The sequence below is a fragment of the Rhagoletis zephyria genome, unplaced genomic scaffold (genome assembly GCF_001687245.7).
Source record: "Rhagoletis zephyria isolate East Lansing unplaced genomic scaffold, Rhagoletis_zephyria_1.1 Rzeph_scaffold_00068, whole genome shotgun sequence".
Classification (NCBI taxonomy): domain Eukaryota; kingdom Metazoa; phylum Arthropoda; class Insecta; order Diptera; family Tephritidae; genus Rhagoletis; species Rhagoletis zephyria.
This window is the reverse complement of record NW_016157152.1, coordinates 346,986-366,534: the sequence shown is the minus strand read 5'-3', so window position 1 is coordinate 366,534 and position 19,549 is coordinate 346,986. Positions and strand designations below refer to the sequence as shown.

Below are 19,549 nucleotides of genomic sequence, written 5' to 3'. Positions count from 1 at the left end.
CAAAAAACGAACCAGTCCGATAGTAACTAGTTCCGCTCCAGTCCAAAAGCAGTGAAATGTGGTACTTTCACTAAACTATTCTATTTCCAATTTTAAAAGCAGGAAAGGTAATCATTATGAGTAAAATAATTTAAATCAGCATTTAATCATTATTTTATGAATTACACAGGTTTACAAAAAAAAAAAGCTTATGCATATTAAACCAAACCTATATATCCCTATGTTATTCGACATCCTGAATGCGAATCCGAGGTCAATTAGCCTCCATCACGTCAGGTTCGTGGTCATTTGAAGGTCAAGTAGGGAAAAATTCATTGAATAAACCTGAAAATTCAATAAAATTCATCTGAATTTGACCTTGGGATGACCTTGGCATGACCTCCAGATGACCTTGAGGAATCAAGTACTCGGTTTCAGTGACAACAAAAACAATTTATTTTTTTTTTTAATTTTTATTGAATAAATTTTATGTCCTATTTGACCTTCAAATGACCTCGAAGCTGACATTATGGAGGTTAACGGACCTCGGATTCGGGTTCAGCGAATGTAAAACCTTATGTATATAAATTTTCAGGTTTATTCAATAAATTTTTCTCTACTTGACCTTCAACTGGCCACGAACCTGACGTGGTGGAGACTAACGGACTTCGGATTCGCATTCAGCGTGTCGAATAACATAGGGATATATAGGTTTGGTTTAATATGCATAAGTTTTTTTTTTGTAAACCTGTGTTATTATTGAGTTTTATTTTTTCGCTCAAACGGAAATAATTATTATTTGATTTTTATTTTTGGGATTATAAATAATGATTATTTTATGATATTTATTTTTTCGCGCAGAGATTATCATTAATTTTCAGTTTTATTTTTCCACTTAAAAATAATGATAATTTATAAAATTGAAAAGGCCATAAAGACGCAACCTACTGAAATTTTTACCTCAAAAGTTTGGGTCTTATTCCTCTTATAAGGGTGCCGCTACCTCTCAAAAGGATACGTCGGTAATCACGCTGGTATAGTTTTTGAGTTGCTTAATAATCATTATACTTAGTGATTCCATAAGCAAAGCCAAGATCCTGAAGGACAATTGAGAAAGGCAATGCAGTTGCAGAAAAAGAGGCATTTTAAAAAAAAGTGTCAAAATAATTACCACTTTCTNGGCTCGGGTATAATAAGCCACAATAACATTGACAAAAATACCCAATTGTTTATTTAACCATTTTTTAATACTAACGATTTTTGATTGGTCCGCCCATTGCATTTTTCGGGGTTTTTATGGGTTTTTGGCGGACCTATAAATTATAGTTGCGATAAAAAATGGTTAAATAAACAATTGGGTATTATTATTGGGAATCTCCTGCAGATAAACAGAGTTTTCCAATAGAAAAATATTGATTTTTAAGAATTATATACCGTTTCTACGAAAAGTTGTTTTCCCCATATAAAATACATGGAAAACTTTGGGCGCTTTGAGCGCCCTCTAAATATTCTTTGATTTCAAAATAAACAAGTAAGAAAGTCTTAGTTCGGGCGGAGCCGAACATTAAATACCCGGCGCAAGTATTAAATATATGTTTTTTCACCTTTCCGAAAGCTACCGCTACATGGTAAGCCGGGGCGTATCAATTTTGAGTAAATTAGAGACCTTAAATATCGAAATTTTTAAGTTTCAAGCAGTTCTGAAATTTACCGTGATATGAAAAGCGGCCTCAATTTTAGTCCGATTTCAATAATTTTCAACGTTTTGCTTTTATGTGGCAAGTATAATAACCATACCGAGTTTGTATACAAATTGGTAGAACGGTTACCGAGATACATACATATATGTGATCGTAAGTGGGCGCTGCCACGCCCATTTTCCAAAATTTTATCACAAACGTATTTCTTGGTTAAGAATTGTTGCAAGCATCAATTTTGAATAAATTAGCTTTAATATTTACTGATTTATCGAAGATTTCGTACACTCAGAAAAAGGTTTAGTTATAATAACCAAGATTTGGTTATAGTGACCAAGTGGCATAGTTGGATATGGCGAAATAAATATCTAGTTNAAAAATTTTTTGGCCATTTGGTATGTTGTACGAAGCCCAACAACTGTGCCAAGTTTGGAAGAAATTGGTGCAGCGGTTACCAAGNTCCAAAAATTTATAATATTCTTATTTTTCGTCTAAAACTTATTGTAAATATTAATTTTGAGTGAATAATCTCCAGTAGTTACTAAAATATCGCAGTCTTCGTATTTCTGAAAATTACCGTTATATGGGAAGTGGGCGTGGTTATAGTCCGATTTCGCCCATTTTCAATACCAACCTACCTTGGATAAATGGAAACGTACGTACCAAATTTCGTTGAGATATCTCAATTTTTGCTCGAGTTATCGTGAAAACGGACAGATAGACGGACGGACAGACAGACATGGCTTAATCGACTTCTCTATTCATTCTGAGCATTTATGTATACATTTGTCTATATCTATCACGATTCGTTTTGGCTGTTACAAACAACCGTTATGTGAACACAATTAATATACCCTTGTGCACAAGTGCGCTCGGGTATAAAAATAGGGGTATACACTAAGAATGTTAACCCCGGGATTCTTGGCAAGTAATCCCATTATTTTCGGGATTTGTAATTTTCACTGATGACAATAATAAAAACTCCTTTTCTTGACCAGAATTGGCTACATTTCTTTTTTCATTTAATAATTAATATTTTTTCAATAAATGTGTAGCTCATTATACATACAACATACATATATACATAAAACACCGCGCGATAGTAAATTCTAAACACAAATATCAATATATTCGCGAAACCATGGGCCAAATATAGTAAAATTGCGTTTTTAGTTTTTCACTCTGACGTCAGTAATTCAAAAATAATTTAAAAAATTCAGAGAGATGTGCTTAGAGAAGAAGTATGGGTATAAAATTAATGAGGAAATCCTGTAGAATTCAAACAGATTCAAGTTTCTGGCAGTGATCGGACTTCTACCACATTGTGTTAGATCTGCCACTTTTTGAGCATCTACCACACAAGGTCTGATATCTACCACAAATCGCGTTTTTTGAGTACCTAGTTTTATTTTTGTTCGACATAATTTTCTTAATTTTAAGAGCAAAAATTGTCCAATACTTAACACTATATGGTAACAAGAATGATATAATACAAGATTCCGCATTCCCGGCGGCGATGAAATTTCTCAATTAAAAGTAAACAAAGCCGAATTAGAGGACAACATAAACTGTAAAATAGTAAATTTTCTCAATAATTAACTTTTCGACAGGAAACGTGGTTTCATTATGTTAAATTTTAAAATATATGATTTATAAAAAGAATTAGGGCGAAAATGTTAAAAAACGGCGATTTTTGTAAAAGTATTAGCAAATTTCAGTGCATCTAAAGTTTCTGAGACGTTGTTTACATTTACTTGAGAATTGTCAAAATCGGCAAATCCCAAGTAGTGGTTTCTGTAACGTGCCACATTTGTTCGATACATCGTGATGTGATAAAATGAAACGCTGGCAGCACTCCGCAAGGTTGCAAAAAATTTATGTTCGAAAAATACCTTGATATGGAAGGAACCGCTTTACACTGTCAGGGAAAAAAATTGCCAAAACTCAATGCAAATTTTAGCAACTTCAATCTTGCACTTTGTTATACTAAAATTAATTTTTTTTTAGTCTAGGTGAAACCTTACAGAATTTCATTAATTTTTGTACAAAGTTTGATCCAAAACCTGAAATCTACCACATTTTTTTGAAATCTATCACATTTTTCCCAGATTCTACCACACAGAATTTTTTTAAGTCCGATCACAGGTTTCTGGAAGGGCTGGTAAATATTGAAAATGTCATTTTAAAATTTTATCCTTGAAATTTCGCAATATTTGTTTTTGAAAAAATTATATGTTAAGGGCTTATATAAACTCGATAACATCCTCGAATCTCGTTCTTCAAACTTTGTTAGCTTAAAAATTGCCTATTCGTCCTTGTGAATCCAAAGAATTTAAATTTTTTAAATTCAAAAGAAATTTCCTATTGCGTTTGTTACCCATATTTTTATTCTACATTGCATGGAATTTGTTTAATAGTTTTTGGAAGTAACCATATCTTTGAAATTACAAAGTAATTTAAAGTAAATCCTGCGGTCAGAGAGAAAAAAACCCCCTGTTTAAATAAAAAAGTAGGTTTCAAACCCATTTATTTATTATTTATTTCATGGCAGGAGAACTTTTCAAACAATATAGAAGCAATTTTTTCGATTTAAGTTGTTGAAAAGTAATGACTATCTAAATCCCGGGACTAATCAAGAGATCCCGGGATTGTGACAACGCCATATCGAAAATTCCGGGATCGGAAAAAGCCGAAAAATTAACATCCCTAGTATACACACTTTTTTCGATATAGAACAATCCTAGGGGTGAGAACATTACAATTCCGACTTTTTAGGACCACCCTAATGTACATATGTGTGGTGGGTCACATCTACATATATATATTTTTAGATCAGAGGTGGGCACTCACGCTATCACACACATGCGCTTGTGTGCGAAGCAGCGAAGTTTTGCTCAACAGCCAGTGCTCGGATGTTCCCATATTTGTGGAATAGATAACACTTTTTTTTGCTAAATTACATTTCTACTACTTCTACCACCGTAAGCTAAAAAACTTTCAGATCTTGAAACTTCTTTTTTTTTAATTTGTTCATTGGCGCATTAATGAATGGGTATTTTCTACAACAGAAAACAACATTGCTCGCTGCGACGTCGACACATGGATGATATGATCGTCTTCGTGCGTCTTACGATAATTGACGATTGACTGATGCTTTGCTAGCCAGTGTTGCCGCCAATAAAATTTAGTGGTAGCCAAATTCTTTTAAAAAAGGGCTAAATAAGAGCTAAAAAAAGTCGTTGTAGCTAAAAATGGTAGCTAAAATTTTGTACTTACATAAGTATACACGCAAACATTTTCAATAAGTTATGGTATAGAAAAGCAGCGAACTCTGTAAAAAAGTTAATATTTTATGCAACCAAAAACCTTTTTGTATGAAACAACACCAGCTTGCTGGCTCCATCAAGTGATTGTACTATCAGGATCGAATATCGTAATATCGCAATATCTTCCACAAACACGGCTTTGACTCATTTAGTGCAAGAAATTTCCGCCAAAATACTTTTTACTTAGAAAATTGAGCATGCTGGTGCAATCATAAAATGTCCAAATAGTTTTTGAAGATGCACCAGCAGTTGGTACAATCACACCACAAGAACTTAAACGGTCAATCGACGTGATGGGCCAATTAACTAATTAAGCATATTAAGCGCCGTACACTTATCTATTTTAAACTATAGTTAAATCGTTAATAGATAAGTTAACAGCCCCAACACTTTTACAGTATGTATGTATAAAATCATAAGGAACATACAATACATATACATACATATGTATATATGTCAGTCTTTCTTAGTTTAAAAATTCATCTCTTACATAAATGAAAAAAATGAGATCAAATTAAGCATATACAACTTTTTCATGCCGAGAATGAATAAATTCGCCAAAGGGCTAGGGGCAATTTTAAATTTATATGGTCAAAAAAAGTATGTGGTAGCTAAATCTAGCCACCAAAGGGCTAAAACGGCAACACTGTTGCTAGCACTTCGGCAAAGCAAATCCAAGGCGTATTCAATAAGGTGGTATCGGTACGCCAATAACAAAATGTACATGTATTTCATTTTTGCTTTTGCGGCGAGGACAGTCAAAAATTTCATACAAAGGATATGAAAGAGAACAGAAAACAATAAACAATCAATTGCTCCTACCAATCAACAGCAGCCATTTGACATATGAAGCCGTGAGGCGAAGAAAATTAAAAGGGTGCTGCTATCACCTGTTAAATACGCCTTGACCAAATCCAATCAGTTGCTGCTGAGACTTCACTGCGCAGCTAATCGAATAATGCACACATAAAATGTTTCGGGAAGAATGGGAAATACATTTTTTTTGCATAGAAAACATGGATTGGTGTGCGCAATGCGTTATTTGCTTTCGCGTTATGAGTCGCAATGTTATGTCTTGTTTAACAAGATATTACAAACTGTGTCATAGTCATTTTGAAAAGGTGAAAGTGGGTGATCGAAGAAGCTTTTAGAATTAAAAGCAGCGTTCTTTATTAAATTTAGGGTTGGTGAAAGTAATATACATCAACACGAAAATTATCAATGTCTATCAGAAAATGATTCTCTATCAGAAAATAATAGATCATTTCTAAAAAAAGGCATCTTATTCTGTCGCTTTGGCTTTTTATTTAGAATTTCTAGAAATGTTTTAGGTATGCAGTTTTATAGCCTATTAAAATTTAGTAGCTCAAAGTGCCAATTTCAAGCGCTAAGTAATCGTGTGGGTTTTTAATGATTGGAAATTTCTTTTATATGGAAGAAATTGCCTAGCACCGTCAGCAAAGAAAAAAAAGATAAACAAAAAAGTAATTAGCCAAAACTGGTCAAAATGTCACTTAACTTAATAAGCTGACCATAAGTGCATATAACATATTTATAAATTTATTTATTTGAATCTACCACATTGTTTTGGAATGTGCCACAATTTTTCATGCTTATTTACCACTAAGAAAACTTTTTGCGTCCGAACACTCTCAACAGCAACTGATTTCATTTGCTTTTGCCGAAATGCCAGCGAAGCATCAGTCATTCGTCAAGTATCGTAAGACGCGCGAAGACGATGATAGTATACATGTGTCGACGTCGCAGCAAGCAGCATTTTGAAGCCCAATTACATGTGTCTGGAAAGTCAAAAAATGCCCGCCTCTGTTTTAGATACACAATATCATATATATATATATATATATATATATATATATAACAGTGTCGAACCGAAGGTTTGCAAATAAAAAAATAGGGATATATTTTTTCGGTATAGAACAATCCTAGTGAGAGCATAAAAATTCCGACTTTACTCCCCCCCACCCTCATGCATTTTTGGACCACCCTAATGTCCATACTAGGGATGCAGCGAATGTGGAATTTTAGACATCCGCGGATGCGAATGTCAAGTATTTTTAAGAAATAATTTAGGTAAGTGAATTAGGTGATTTAGGTAGGTAAATAAAAAATGGGAAATTGAGTAATTTTTATAATGTTTATTTTATTTAGTTCTCGAATTTAAAAATGGTTTCTTAAAGGGTTGTAAACTAAACCTGCGCCACTAAATAACTGCTCGCTCGAGGCGACAAATATCTGCGTAGGAAACTTGACAATATTTTAAATTCTATCGATTGACGCTGCACCAGTTGAGACGACTTTCACTTATATTTATTTATTTTTTCGGTGCAACAATAATTCGTTTTTGAGAATTGCATCGGGGATGAAAATGTCGGAGTATCCTTCTGACTTTCATATTCACTGGAAGAATCTATCATCACAGCAAGATCGTGGTTTAAACAACACTTACAAGCCAAACCCGATGAGTAAAGCCTTTTCAAAAGAATTCTTCATTGTCATTCCTTTGGCTGTTTTGGAATTGGGAGAACCTATAACGTCATCAGCGTTTGTCGATTTATTATCTTTTATCCTTTCTTCTGCGACAGGTTTGAAAAATGTATGCTTCTAGCGTGCTAAATAAGTGGATATGGGATAAAGTCGGGGATGCCAGCCGCATCGGATCAGAATCATGTTATTTTTTTAAAAACGCGCCTAGTTTTTTATAAGCATTTAAATTATTGGAATCACGGATGATGAGGGTCTCCGAGCTGCTTAGTTCACGGGTGCCTTCTTCAAAAGCTTCACCTGTAATGAGTAGCCTGTAATTAGTTTTCTTATTTGCTGAGCTCGACTTTTCCTAGTTGCAGGCAGTCACAATTGATTACTCACCATTGTCGGTGCCATAAGCTATCAAATCCGTCATGTTGCTTGATTCCATTCGCTTATTGCGTTCTCATATTTCGAGACAACTCGTTAATAGATAACAAGCCGTTTTATGAGAGAAAAAAATAATTACACTTATCTAAGAAAAAGTATAAAGAAGTAGCGATGAATCCATTTTTTTCAACAGATCCTTGACAAATAACATTCGATAGTTACGTAATCCTTACACAATTAAAGGTCAGACCTACAGATCTTTAATTATTTGAGCATCGATTCTCTTTATAGCTAGATGTTGAAAATTGCCGCTGAAAATCCCTATTGAAGGATCTTGCTCTTTGACTTTAAATGGCAAAATAAGGGGGACGTAGTGGGACAATTTTGCCACAGAAGTTCTTAGCCAAGGATCCAATGTACATATATCTCTATGAAAAAATATTTCCCGGCAAGCGAACAAAATTACTGTTTTTTTGAAATTTTTGCTAAAAATAAATTTCTCAAAGAGCCCCACTTGAAACTATTGAAATGACATCAATCGCAAATCACGACAATGTGGTTTCAAATTATAGTGCACACCATGATACAAAAAAGAAGGTAGTTCCATTTAATGACATTGTTGTTTTTGTTAACCATTTGACTTTTAATAAAATTATGACATTTCATCAAATTCATGCTACCTGATCACTAGAAGAAATGTTTATTTTCAAAGCAGAAGATTTTATCAGTACATTCAAAGATGTGGAATATGATGGACTTGAAAATTATACCGGCTACATAATTTCGTAAATGGGTTGATGACTAAGTTTCAGACTTTGTACTTTAAACGACGATATGTTAATTGTTTAGCGGTCTGTTCAAGTCGACTTCAGGTTTTTTGCATATACATATTAGAAACTTTAAATTCAAAATTTGTGAAAGTTAATGGTGATACGCTAATAACAAAGCCTAATTTTTTGCAAAATCTCATGAGAAATTAAAATTAAATTTGTGCCAAAATATAAAAAGGTTTTATTTGGAAAGAATATTCTTTAGAATTAGATTTTTAAATCGCAAGATTGTATTCAAAATAAGAAAATGAAAAATAACAGCATTGCGCGTGGTTTTTATTAAAAATAAAAAGAACAATTACCATGAAGTCGTCTTTAATACTTTACATCAGAGACATAACTAAATATTATAAGAGAAAAGGATAAAAGTCAATCAATAATCATTATATTAAGATAAATATTTCTCAAAATAAGTGTCAAAATAAAACTCTTTGAAGACTTAAAAATATTTATCTCGCTGATAATTATTTTGAAAAGACTTCTATTATATAAAAGTCTTAAAATAATAGTTATCGATTACTTAAAAAAATTTCTCACACATAATTATTATCAAAAGACTTAAAATTCTTACGATAATTTTGAAGACCTACTTAAAAACCCAACAATAAAATAATTATTATTCTGGATTTCTGCTTTATATTTTATATATTTTTAATAAAAATAGTGCGAGCTACGTAAGTAAAAAAAATACCAAGCACTGATAATGGGTTTTGATTTGAAATATTATTACATTGGTATAAATATGGGAAGGAAAATACTCCGATTTATTGTTTTAATATTATCAAAGTGGCAAGGCCGTTGATAATACTCACAATTTATGAAACTTCAAAAAATTTTATTATCCGTCAAAAGTTGTTTATTGAAACACACACATGATACAAAAAAGCAGGTAGTTCCATTTAATGACATTCGCTGTTGTTGTTAACCATTTGACTTTTAATAACATTATGACATTTCATCAAACTCATGCTACCTGATTACTAGAAGAAATATAAGGGGTATTCTCTGAGTCTTGCAAAGCCCTTGCACGGTGCACGGATTGCACGGTTTGCAAAGCTGTCCCATACGAAAACCGGTTTTTACCGTGCAATCCGTGCAATATGTGCACCATGCAAGGCCTTTGCAAGAATCAGAGAATACCCCTATTTTTTTTTTAAGCAGAAGATTTTATCAGTACATTCAAAGATGTGGAATATGATGCACTTGAAAATAATGCCGGCTACATAACTTCGAAAATGAGGTTGACGACTAGGTTTCAGAACGCATGAAGAAAGTGATCATTATATACATTATCATTATATATATTATATTATACATACATATCGTCGCTTAAGGTACAAAACCGCTTATCGTCGTTCTGCAAAACCGCGTAACTGACATTTTTTGCCAAAAAATGGATTTGGCTCAAGCCTTACAATACTTATACTAAACAGAAACGCGATTGCGCTGTAAAAAAGTGAACGATTTTGAAATATGAGTGTTTTTACTCTCTAGAAATAATTTATGCAACCTCACATACGCAGTTTTGCGTTTTGTTGATACGCGGTTTTGTACTTTATACGACAATATCGACCCCTTTGCGAAAAATTATTGTATGTTACAAAAACCAAATTTTACAGGAAAGTGTTGTTTGTATTTTTCTCTGCCTTGGCTAGCACCATCAATACCAAAGTTTAGATTTGCTGAGATAACTCAGAAATATAACTTAACATACGATTTTTTAGTAGTACATTCTAATTTCTTAGCACATATGATAATTTCGCCAACAAGAAAAAAATCATTGTCACAAACAATAAAATTTACAGTCAACTTTTGGGGTAGCTATTGGGATAATATTTTAACAGGTGATGCGTTATGGGTTGTAAAACCAAGTTGCATCAAAAAGTGAATTTCGTAAAAAATGTAACATACGATAATTTTGCGCAAATATAAAAAGGTTTTATTTGGGAAGAACAGTCTTTAGAATTAGATGTTTAAATCGCAAGATTGCATTAAAAATAAGAAAACGAAACAATAAAAGCATAATGCGAGCGTGGTTTTTGTTATAAAATAAAAATACTAATTAGGATGAAGTCTTGTTTAACTATATTTTATATATTTTTAATAAAAATAGTGCGAGTGAAATATTATTACATTGGTATAAATATGGGAAGTAAAATACTCCGATTTATTGTTTTAATATTATCAAAGTGGCAAGGCGTTTGATAATACTCACAATTTATGAAACTTCAAAAAATTTTATTATCCGTCAAAAGTTGTTTATTGAAACTACCTTCTTTTTTGTATCATGGTGCACACCATAGTGAAATAATATAAAGTGTACCAAGTAACTGACGTCTTCATATTTTAAATTAAAATTTGATTTTGTTATTATTTTTTCTTTCATTTCTGGTATTCGCATTTTTCAAATCTGGCGTTAACCCTTGGTTTTGTTGCATACCTGTGTTTAGTTTCGGCTTAGATCCTCATTCTTCCGGACTGAAAACATCACTACTGCAACGCTATGCGTGCTTTTGTACAAGCGGCAAAATTTTCTTGATATTTTTTCTTTAATTTTGAATTCAAATCAAAAAAATGCATAAGTTCTCACTCAAAAGGGTTAACGTGAAAGTCAAATCACGGAAAAATTTGTGATAATAAATTTTCAAATAAAAGTACCGAAATAGAACGTCATTGCTATCTAGCACACTTTATATTATTTCACTATGGTGCACACTTCCTTCTTTCATGTCTAGTAGTTTTTTTCTTAAGAGTGGTCCACAAAATCATAATAAAGAAAGAAACAAATGCAGGTATTAATAGCACGAAAAAAAAATATTAAAAGGACTATGTTTTCTTTGACGTTCTAAGTGGGAACTTGTATGACTCGGTTATATAGCTTGAGAAATAATATGTTTAAAGACACTTTTATAAAAGATGATAAATCTGACTTTTGACCAGCTTTGTTACACAACAACGCGTAACACGACCTAACGTCGCGACGTATCTATACAGGCAAAAAATATTGACCACAATTTGTCATTTTGTTTGCCAGATATACGTTTTATCAGTGCACTTGCACAACATTCGCATCCGCAAAAGCTCCGCATTGATTTTTGCGAATACAAATATTAAAATTAATGCAATTAATTAATTCGCAACAACCCTGGTACATACATACATATCGTCGTTTAAAGTACAAAACCGCGTATCAAGATAATGCAAAACCGCGTATGTGAGGTATTATTTTTAGATAGTAAAAACACTCATGGTTCTCTTTTTTATAAAGCAATCGCATTTCTGGCTAGTACATTTCAGGACGAATGGATAAGGATTGAGCCAAGAGCTTGTGTGAGCAAATCCAATTATTGGCAGCAAATGTCAGTTACGCGGTTTTCAGATGTGACGATACACGGTTTTTTACTTTAAACGACGATATGTATGTATATCGCAAACACGGTTTAAAAAAACATTTAGTTATGTTTAAATCAGAAAAAAAATTGCGCTTGAGATACAGCAAAAAGAAAAGCGAAAGTACATCGATTTCTTAAATTTTCTGGTTTTTCGCAACTTACCCTTTATTTGAACCTCTTAATTAAGTGTTGATGATATCCCAATAAATTACACCTTGCGGAAATAATTTTTGGAGTCGTTTTCGTCCCCTACGAAAACACTTTACAATGTTTTTCAGTGAATTTTCTGAGTTTTAGGCACTCCCCCTATTTCAACCCCTAATTTAGGATGGTATCCTAATAAGCTTTTCCTTAATCTATATTAAATTTACAACAATTAAAAAAATTTTATCGGTATCATGATTTGCCTCTGAGAAACAGCAAAAAGAAAAGCGAAAGGTTATCAATTTATTGAACATGATCAACTTCGCCCCTCATTTCAGCCCTTAAAGTAAAGCGTGTTGACGTTCGCTTAGTAACTTGAACTTTATTCACAAAAAAATATTGCGCAATCTCTATTCCTTCTCGTTACATTAGATTAAAAAAAAATGTGATTTAGCCCATAGTGCAGCGCTATTGCATCGAGAATACATATACTTACATTAGGGCGGGTCGACTTTTTTCCCATAAAATCGCATATGCGAAAAATGCTCTACGTACCAATCTGAACAACTTAGCTTAAGAAACTTTGGGTCTAAAACCAATTTCGAGCCAGCGAATTTTAAGGGGAAGTTTCATACCAGGTAATATCTACTAAACTTTGTGGGGAAAAACTTAAACAAATGGCTGATTTCAGTGTAAGGGTACCAAAGGCAGTTCATTTTTTTAAATATTTACTTAAATAACTAAGTTTTTAAGTCCTGTTTGCTTTCCAAGCGTGGTATTTTTTTTTTTTTTGACTAACATCAGTCACAGTCATAACATTTTCACGATTTTTTTCCCGTTACGTGCCGAGAAACACTGGTTAGCAGTTGAACGTATCGTTCAGTTCCTAGTATGCGGCATGGAACTTGTGGTCCAGGAAGTGATGGGGCTTAAAATTCTAAATATTCCTTCAAATGGTTATGCGGAATGTAGTAATTGGCAGTTCTGTTAAAATATTGTCATCATCCAAATCTATCATACTGAAATAATTGGAACAGTCAAAATTAATGTGGAACGATATTCAGTCATCCCTTGTCAAATTTGGTTTGGAGACAAACCGGTTTCGGCGTTGTGCCATCTTCAGTGTCATTTTTCGTTCTGAATAGTTTCTGTTTGTCTGTCACTATTTATAGCCGTGTTAAATCGTCGTTCAGTGCGTAATTTCTGCGATTTAGGGGAAGGAAAATCATAGCTCCCACAATTTTGACTCTAGAATATATTTTTTTTAGTTATGTACTTCTAATAGACTGTATAATTACGCTTTCAAAGGATGTGGGTGATTCCATAAGTCTAATATTTTATATGGGCAGGGGAGGGTCTTTATAGTCAAAAATTAAAAATTTTGTATTACCTGATATGAAACTTCCCCTTAAAATTCTCTGGCTCGAATTGGTTTTGAACCCATAGTTTCTTAAGCAAAGTTGCTCAGAATGATCCATAGAGCATTTTCGGCATATGCGATTTTTCCGGTTACATATACACATTTTACTCAACAAATTTTATGGAAATATTTGTCGATAAAACTGCAGAGACTTTATAACTATAAAGTTTTCTGCATAAATTTATGTACAAATATGGTGATTAATATACTCATACATTATAATGAATATTAGGAAAAGCTTACAGAGTAAAAAGCAGGAACCAAATCCGAGGGACAATCAGTTAAATAGGTGCAACATGTAACAGGTGATTCGTGTAAGTCCATAGGATAAGGCGATTCGAAACATGGAAAACCGGGCGTAAGTAAGTCTATTAAAACTAAGTCATATTGGAGAAGTACTGCTATCGCATAAGGTTCTTGTGTTTCTAGAAAATAAGAAGCAATAAAAATAATCAGTTAATTAGATTGCTTTAAATTAAAAATGTAGGTCGATAGTACAATACTTAGAAATTAGTAAGCAATATACATACATATAGTGACACACAAAATAATAGGAGTGCGATATTTCAATCAGTTTTGGCTATTTGTCTTTTGTTTATTTAGGACCGCTTGTTAACACTCACCCCAGTTACACATCGTTACCAACGTTACCAACACAATGTAATAAGCATGGAGTCAGTAACGTCGGCAACGATGTTTAATTGGGGATTAGTGTTGACCAGAGTTAGGGCCGGTTGCTTAAAGCCTGGTTGACACTAATCATCGGTTAACATCGTTATCGACGTTTTCAACTCCATGCATATAACACGGTATCGGTAACGTCGGTAACGATGTTTAACGGGGGATTAGTGTCAACCAGGCTTTAAGCAACCGGCTCTTAGTGAAAACGACCCTTAATGTTTATTATTTTTTTATAAAAGTCTAGTTCATGATACAAAAAAGAAGGTAGTTTCAATAAACAACTTTTTGATTAAAAAGCAGATTTTTGACAATTGCTCATTTGTGAAAAAATCGAAGCGGCGTTACCCAATTGTAAGTTTTTTGGTGTGGGAGATTTTATATCCTAAATTTGGGATTATAAATAAAATATTTGTGTTAAAATTTTTTAAAAATAATTAATATCTTATCTTAAAAACGTTTGAATTTTACATTAAATTCGGTAGCAACTTGCCAAATCATTATTTTAATATTAATACAATTTTAGTGAACATATTTTAAAATTTTTTAGTCTCCTCATGTCATCTGATTACATCACAATGTAGTTTTCTATATCGCATGCGATGATTCTGATATAATTCAGACACTGAAATTATACATTTATTTAATACATATTGTCTTTGTCCATTTAACAGCAAATGGAATTTACTTTGGGACCCATAGGCCCGAAATTTTTCCAGCAACACATATTGTTTTCATATGAAATTTTGACAAACCCAAAAGTGAAGTATAAAATAAATAGATACAAACAAATTTTCAATCAAACTGATTTGTGTAGTTCAGGGGCGTCTTTTGGCAAATGTTCTGGAGGCTGTTTTAATATATCCTATCTTATTATATATTTCTTAGCTTTTCTACATTCTGAGAAGTTGAGAGGATGTTCTTTTTTGGTCAACTACGACGTTTGATTTCATTTTTTGCAATCATTAGTTCATTTCCTTTGAGGAATCACAATGCCCATACCGGCTATACCGATTTTTTGGAAATTTCGGACACAAATCTTCCAAGAATGGTTATAGGCTAACACAAAACCGATATCTAAAGGGGGTGTGGAACCTCCCATACAAATCGAATTTTTCATAGTGCATATCTCTGGAAGTATTTATGGTAGAGTTCTGGAACTTGGTATGGATATATGTATGTATATGAAGTCAATCTCAAGCTCATGGAAAAATAAGGGTTTATTGGAAAATGCAGCGTGCCACCGTAGAACTTGGAATAGAGGTAAATGAAATCAATCCCAAACCTATGAAAAATGGTATATGAAAACGATCTCGTAGCCAGCTACGAGAGCTAGCGGTATAAGCCATATACATTAAAATTCTGGTGACGCATAGATACCTCTGGAAGCATTTACATAGAATACTGAGATGGGGCATTTTTCCAAAGGAAATATGTACAGAAAAACGGGCGCGACACCTTCTGCAAAGTAACACGATCACAGGGTGTATCCCTAGAACCATGTTAAGCTAAACCTTGAGGGATTACGTTCTTGCCAAGACCGACAGGCATAAGCTGAAATTGCGTCGCAAGTTTTACGATCGGCTTGGGTAAGGTTTAACCAATTAACCCCCCTTTGTTTTCGCCGCTACTGAATTCTATAAACTGTCAGCTTTCACACAATTTAAAATGTACATGTGTATTTAAAAATGTCATGAAAATTGTGTTGCTAGCTTCATTTAGCAAAAATGTTGCAAGCTTTTTCACAGCGTGAACAGAATACTACTTTGCTGAGGAAATGTTGTGGAATTTCACACTTATTTCACAGAAAGAAATTTTATATGCAATTTAACAGCTTTTTCTCGTGAAATAGGAATAAAATACTAGGCCTAAAAACAAAGATTTTTAAATCGACAAAAAATTAATAAGAAAATTTGAAGCATTTTAGATATTGGGTATGGTAGCACGAAATGTCACAATCTGCTTAATTGTCAGGTTGTTAATATGGCGACGAAAAAGTGACAATGGAACAACCTTGTTTTTTGTATCATGGTCTAGTTGGTTATACAACAAATGCCAAATAAATTCAGATTTCAATCTTGGTAAAAAATTATAAAAATTCCAAAATTTTCACCATTTAATTCTAGTCTAATGAAGTGCAAGTCTCAAGCAGCTAACAAATTCCGTTGATTTTTGGCAATTTTTTCGTTGGAAGTGTCCTCCATATAAATGAAAATTTTCGAACATGCTTTGTATGGAAAAAACGCCTTCAACCTAAATAATTCTCAAAAATTATCGGGATTTTTTACCAACTTGAAAGTTGCACTTCATTAGACTACAAAAAAAGGTGCTACAAAACTGCATACCAAAATTTTTTCTACAGCTTCTGATTAAAAAGTTTGAAATTTTTGTGAAAATTTGCCGAGTTTTTATAGTTTTGTACAAAGCTTGAAATGTTAATTTCAGAGACCATAACGATTATAAGAAATAAAATTAAATATTGCTCTATAATTATTACTGAACAATGGAAAAAATGTTTTCGCCTCGCGGGACGATTATTTTAAAATGTAAATTATTTTCCTCATCTCATAATAATTATATGGGACTTTTATTTTTTATCGTCTCGCGGGACGTTTATTTCCAGACGGAAATTATTTACGTCTTCTCATAATAATTATATGGGGTTTTTATATTTTTTCGTCTCTCTGGACGTTTATTTCAAGATGAAAATGATTTACGTCTTCTCATAATAATTATATGGGATTTTTATATTTTTTCGTCTCTAGGAACGTTTATTTCAAGACGTAAATAATTTACGCCTTCTCCTAATAATTATATGGGACTTTTATTGAATGTAACTTCTTAATTGAGTTCGGAGATTTGACGCGTTAAATATTTAACGCCACGATTGTTCATGTCATCAAATCTGTATCAATTGTTCGATTTTCAAAAATGTGTTTTCAAATGAAAGGGCTTTGCTTTTACGTGAATTTAGTTTATTGAAAAGGGTTGCCAAATGTTAGCAAATCAAATTCCAATAATCGAACTCGGAGATATTTTCGCTTAATTTCGTGAAATCGGCAGTACATGTACCGATTCTATTAAGAGAAAACGTGGGGACGAGAAAATAAAAGTCGCATATAATTATTACCAAATCATTATTAAATCATTTCCGTCTTAAAATAAACGTCCCACGAGACGAAAAGAAATAAAAGTCCCACATAATTATTATGAGAAGACGTAAATAATATTTGTCTTGAAATAAACGTCCCGAGAGACGAGAAAAATAAAAATCCCACATAATTATTGTGAAAAGACGTTAATAATTTCCATCTGAAAAAGCACCCCACGGGACGAAAAAAGATATTTCTCTTAAATAATTATTATACAGACGAAAAATATTTCTCTTAAAACAAGGCGACGTTTTTGATCTCAAATATTATGATAATAATTATTTTGGGTCTCTGGCTAATTTATATGATGTTTGTTGGATAACCAGTTAGACTTTTATAAAAAATATAAAAAAACGTTAAATAAGCAAAAGACAAATAGCCAAATCAGGTCAAAATATCGTACTCTTAATATTTTGTGGACAACCGTATGTATAATAATAATAAGTAAACATATTGTAAATAGTGATATCAACTTCAATTTTCAATTTCAAACTTTTAAAATTACCAAACGCTGAGATTTGCACTTTAACATACGCTATTATATGGAGGTACATCAAAAAAATATTTCTTATACAATCTATTTGATACGCAAGTTAAAACCAGAGAGATTATGATTAGTAACTAGAGTCCGACCGATTAATCGGCATCGGCTAGTATCGGCACAAAATTGAGCATCGGCCTCGGCATATTTTCGCCGATTCTTTGCCGATTATTTGAAATTTGCAGACAGATCAAAAAAATTAATTTTTTTTTGTTGAAGGTGTTTCACGTTTTTTCCATACAAAAGTATGTTCACAATTTTCTTTTATACGGAGGCCACTGCTGGCAAAAAAATGCCAAAAATTAATGGGATTTTATAGCAGCTTGAAACTTGCACTTCATTATACTAGAATTACAAAACTGCATACCAAAATTCTGATTGAGTTTGAAATTTTGGTGAAAATAAGAGGAATTTTTCTAATTTTTGTACAAAGTTTGAAATCTGAATTTATGTATATGGTATCTGTTGTATACCAGCTAGACTTTTGAAAAAAAAATAATACACATTAAATAAACACAAGTAATTTTTAAGCAAAAAACAATACCGACTTCAATTCTCATATAAAAATGTAAGATTATCGTTAATTTCTTCACGACCCAATTATCGGATCTAAACAAAATTAGTATGGGACCAACCTTTAGGTACCACCTCTCCGATGAAAAAAGAATTATCGAAATCATTTAACGTGGTCCAAAGTTATGCGGTAACATACAGAAAAAAAAAAAATATTCCGACGAACTGATAACCTCCTCCTTTTTTTGAAGTCGTTTAAAAATACAAATACCAAATTCCAAAACCGGTCAAAATATCGCAGTTCTTTTATTTTAAGGACCACTATATGTATGTATGTATAAAAACTCCATTTTTGGAGGTATTTTCAAATCGGTCCAGCTCGCTTAAATCTTAATATTGTTCGAAATATTTTGGTGGACGTCTTAAAATATAATAGATTTTATAATTCCAATGGAAAAACAGTACCGATTTTTTTTGCATGGGGAGTGATTCAGTCTAATGAACATACATACATACCTAGCATATAAGTTCTTATGCATTGAGTGCAAAAGAGTGTATTTTAATACAAAACGAAATAAAATTTTATGCTCCTAAATATTTCTTGCTTAGCACCATATAAAAAAGTGTTTTATTTAATCATCATATATATATATCATTATATAAATAGGCAATCATGTTTCCTTTACACCCCTTTTACGGTTAAACTATACTTCTAAGGTATAAACAGTTATATATCATTAGAAAGGTATTTTGATGCTGATGTGCAGGCAATTTTTAAAATTTCAAATCAGTTTAAAATAGAGCGAAAAAATCAATTCAAAAGTCACACCAATACCAATGCACACATGTACATGGTTGGGGCGGAAATGCCCCCTAAATGTATGCTTTAATATTGATAGCGAATTAAAGAAACGTGCTAAGCAGCAGTTCAGGAATAAAATGTATGTATGTATGTACATGAATAGATTAGACTCAAACAAGGAAGAAGGTAAAGTTGAGTATG

At 32.6% G+C, this 19,549-nt stretch overlaps 1 protein-coding gene and 1 long non-coding RNA gene across 10 annotated transcripts in view; one reads left to right on the top strand and one right to left on the bottom strand.

Annotated features, from left to right (window-relative positions):
• LOC108371389 (syntaxin-binding protein 5-like) overlaps positions 1–19,549 on the bottom strand; it is a 552,451-nt gene that overhangs the window by 242,183 nt on the left and 290,719 nt on the right. For all 9 annotated transcript variants that reach the window (XM_017626982.1, XM_017626947.1, XM_017626939.1 and 6 more), the window contains one exon: positions 13,906–14,087. In XM_017626982.1, the coding sequence (XP_017482471.1) occupies positions 13,906–14,087 (182 nt within the window). The remainder of the gene's footprint in view (positions 1–13,905; positions 14,088–19,549) is intronic.
• Positions 6,752–19,549, top strand: part of LOC108371485 (uncharacterized) — a 24,173-nt gene continuing 11,375 nt past the window's right edge. The window contains exons 1-2 of the long non-coding RNA XR_001848755.1: positions 6,752–6,828; positions 15,190–15,192. This is a non-coding gene — a long non-coding RNA (uncharacterized LOC108371485). The remainder of the gene's footprint in view (positions 6,829–15,189; positions 15,193–19,549) is intronic.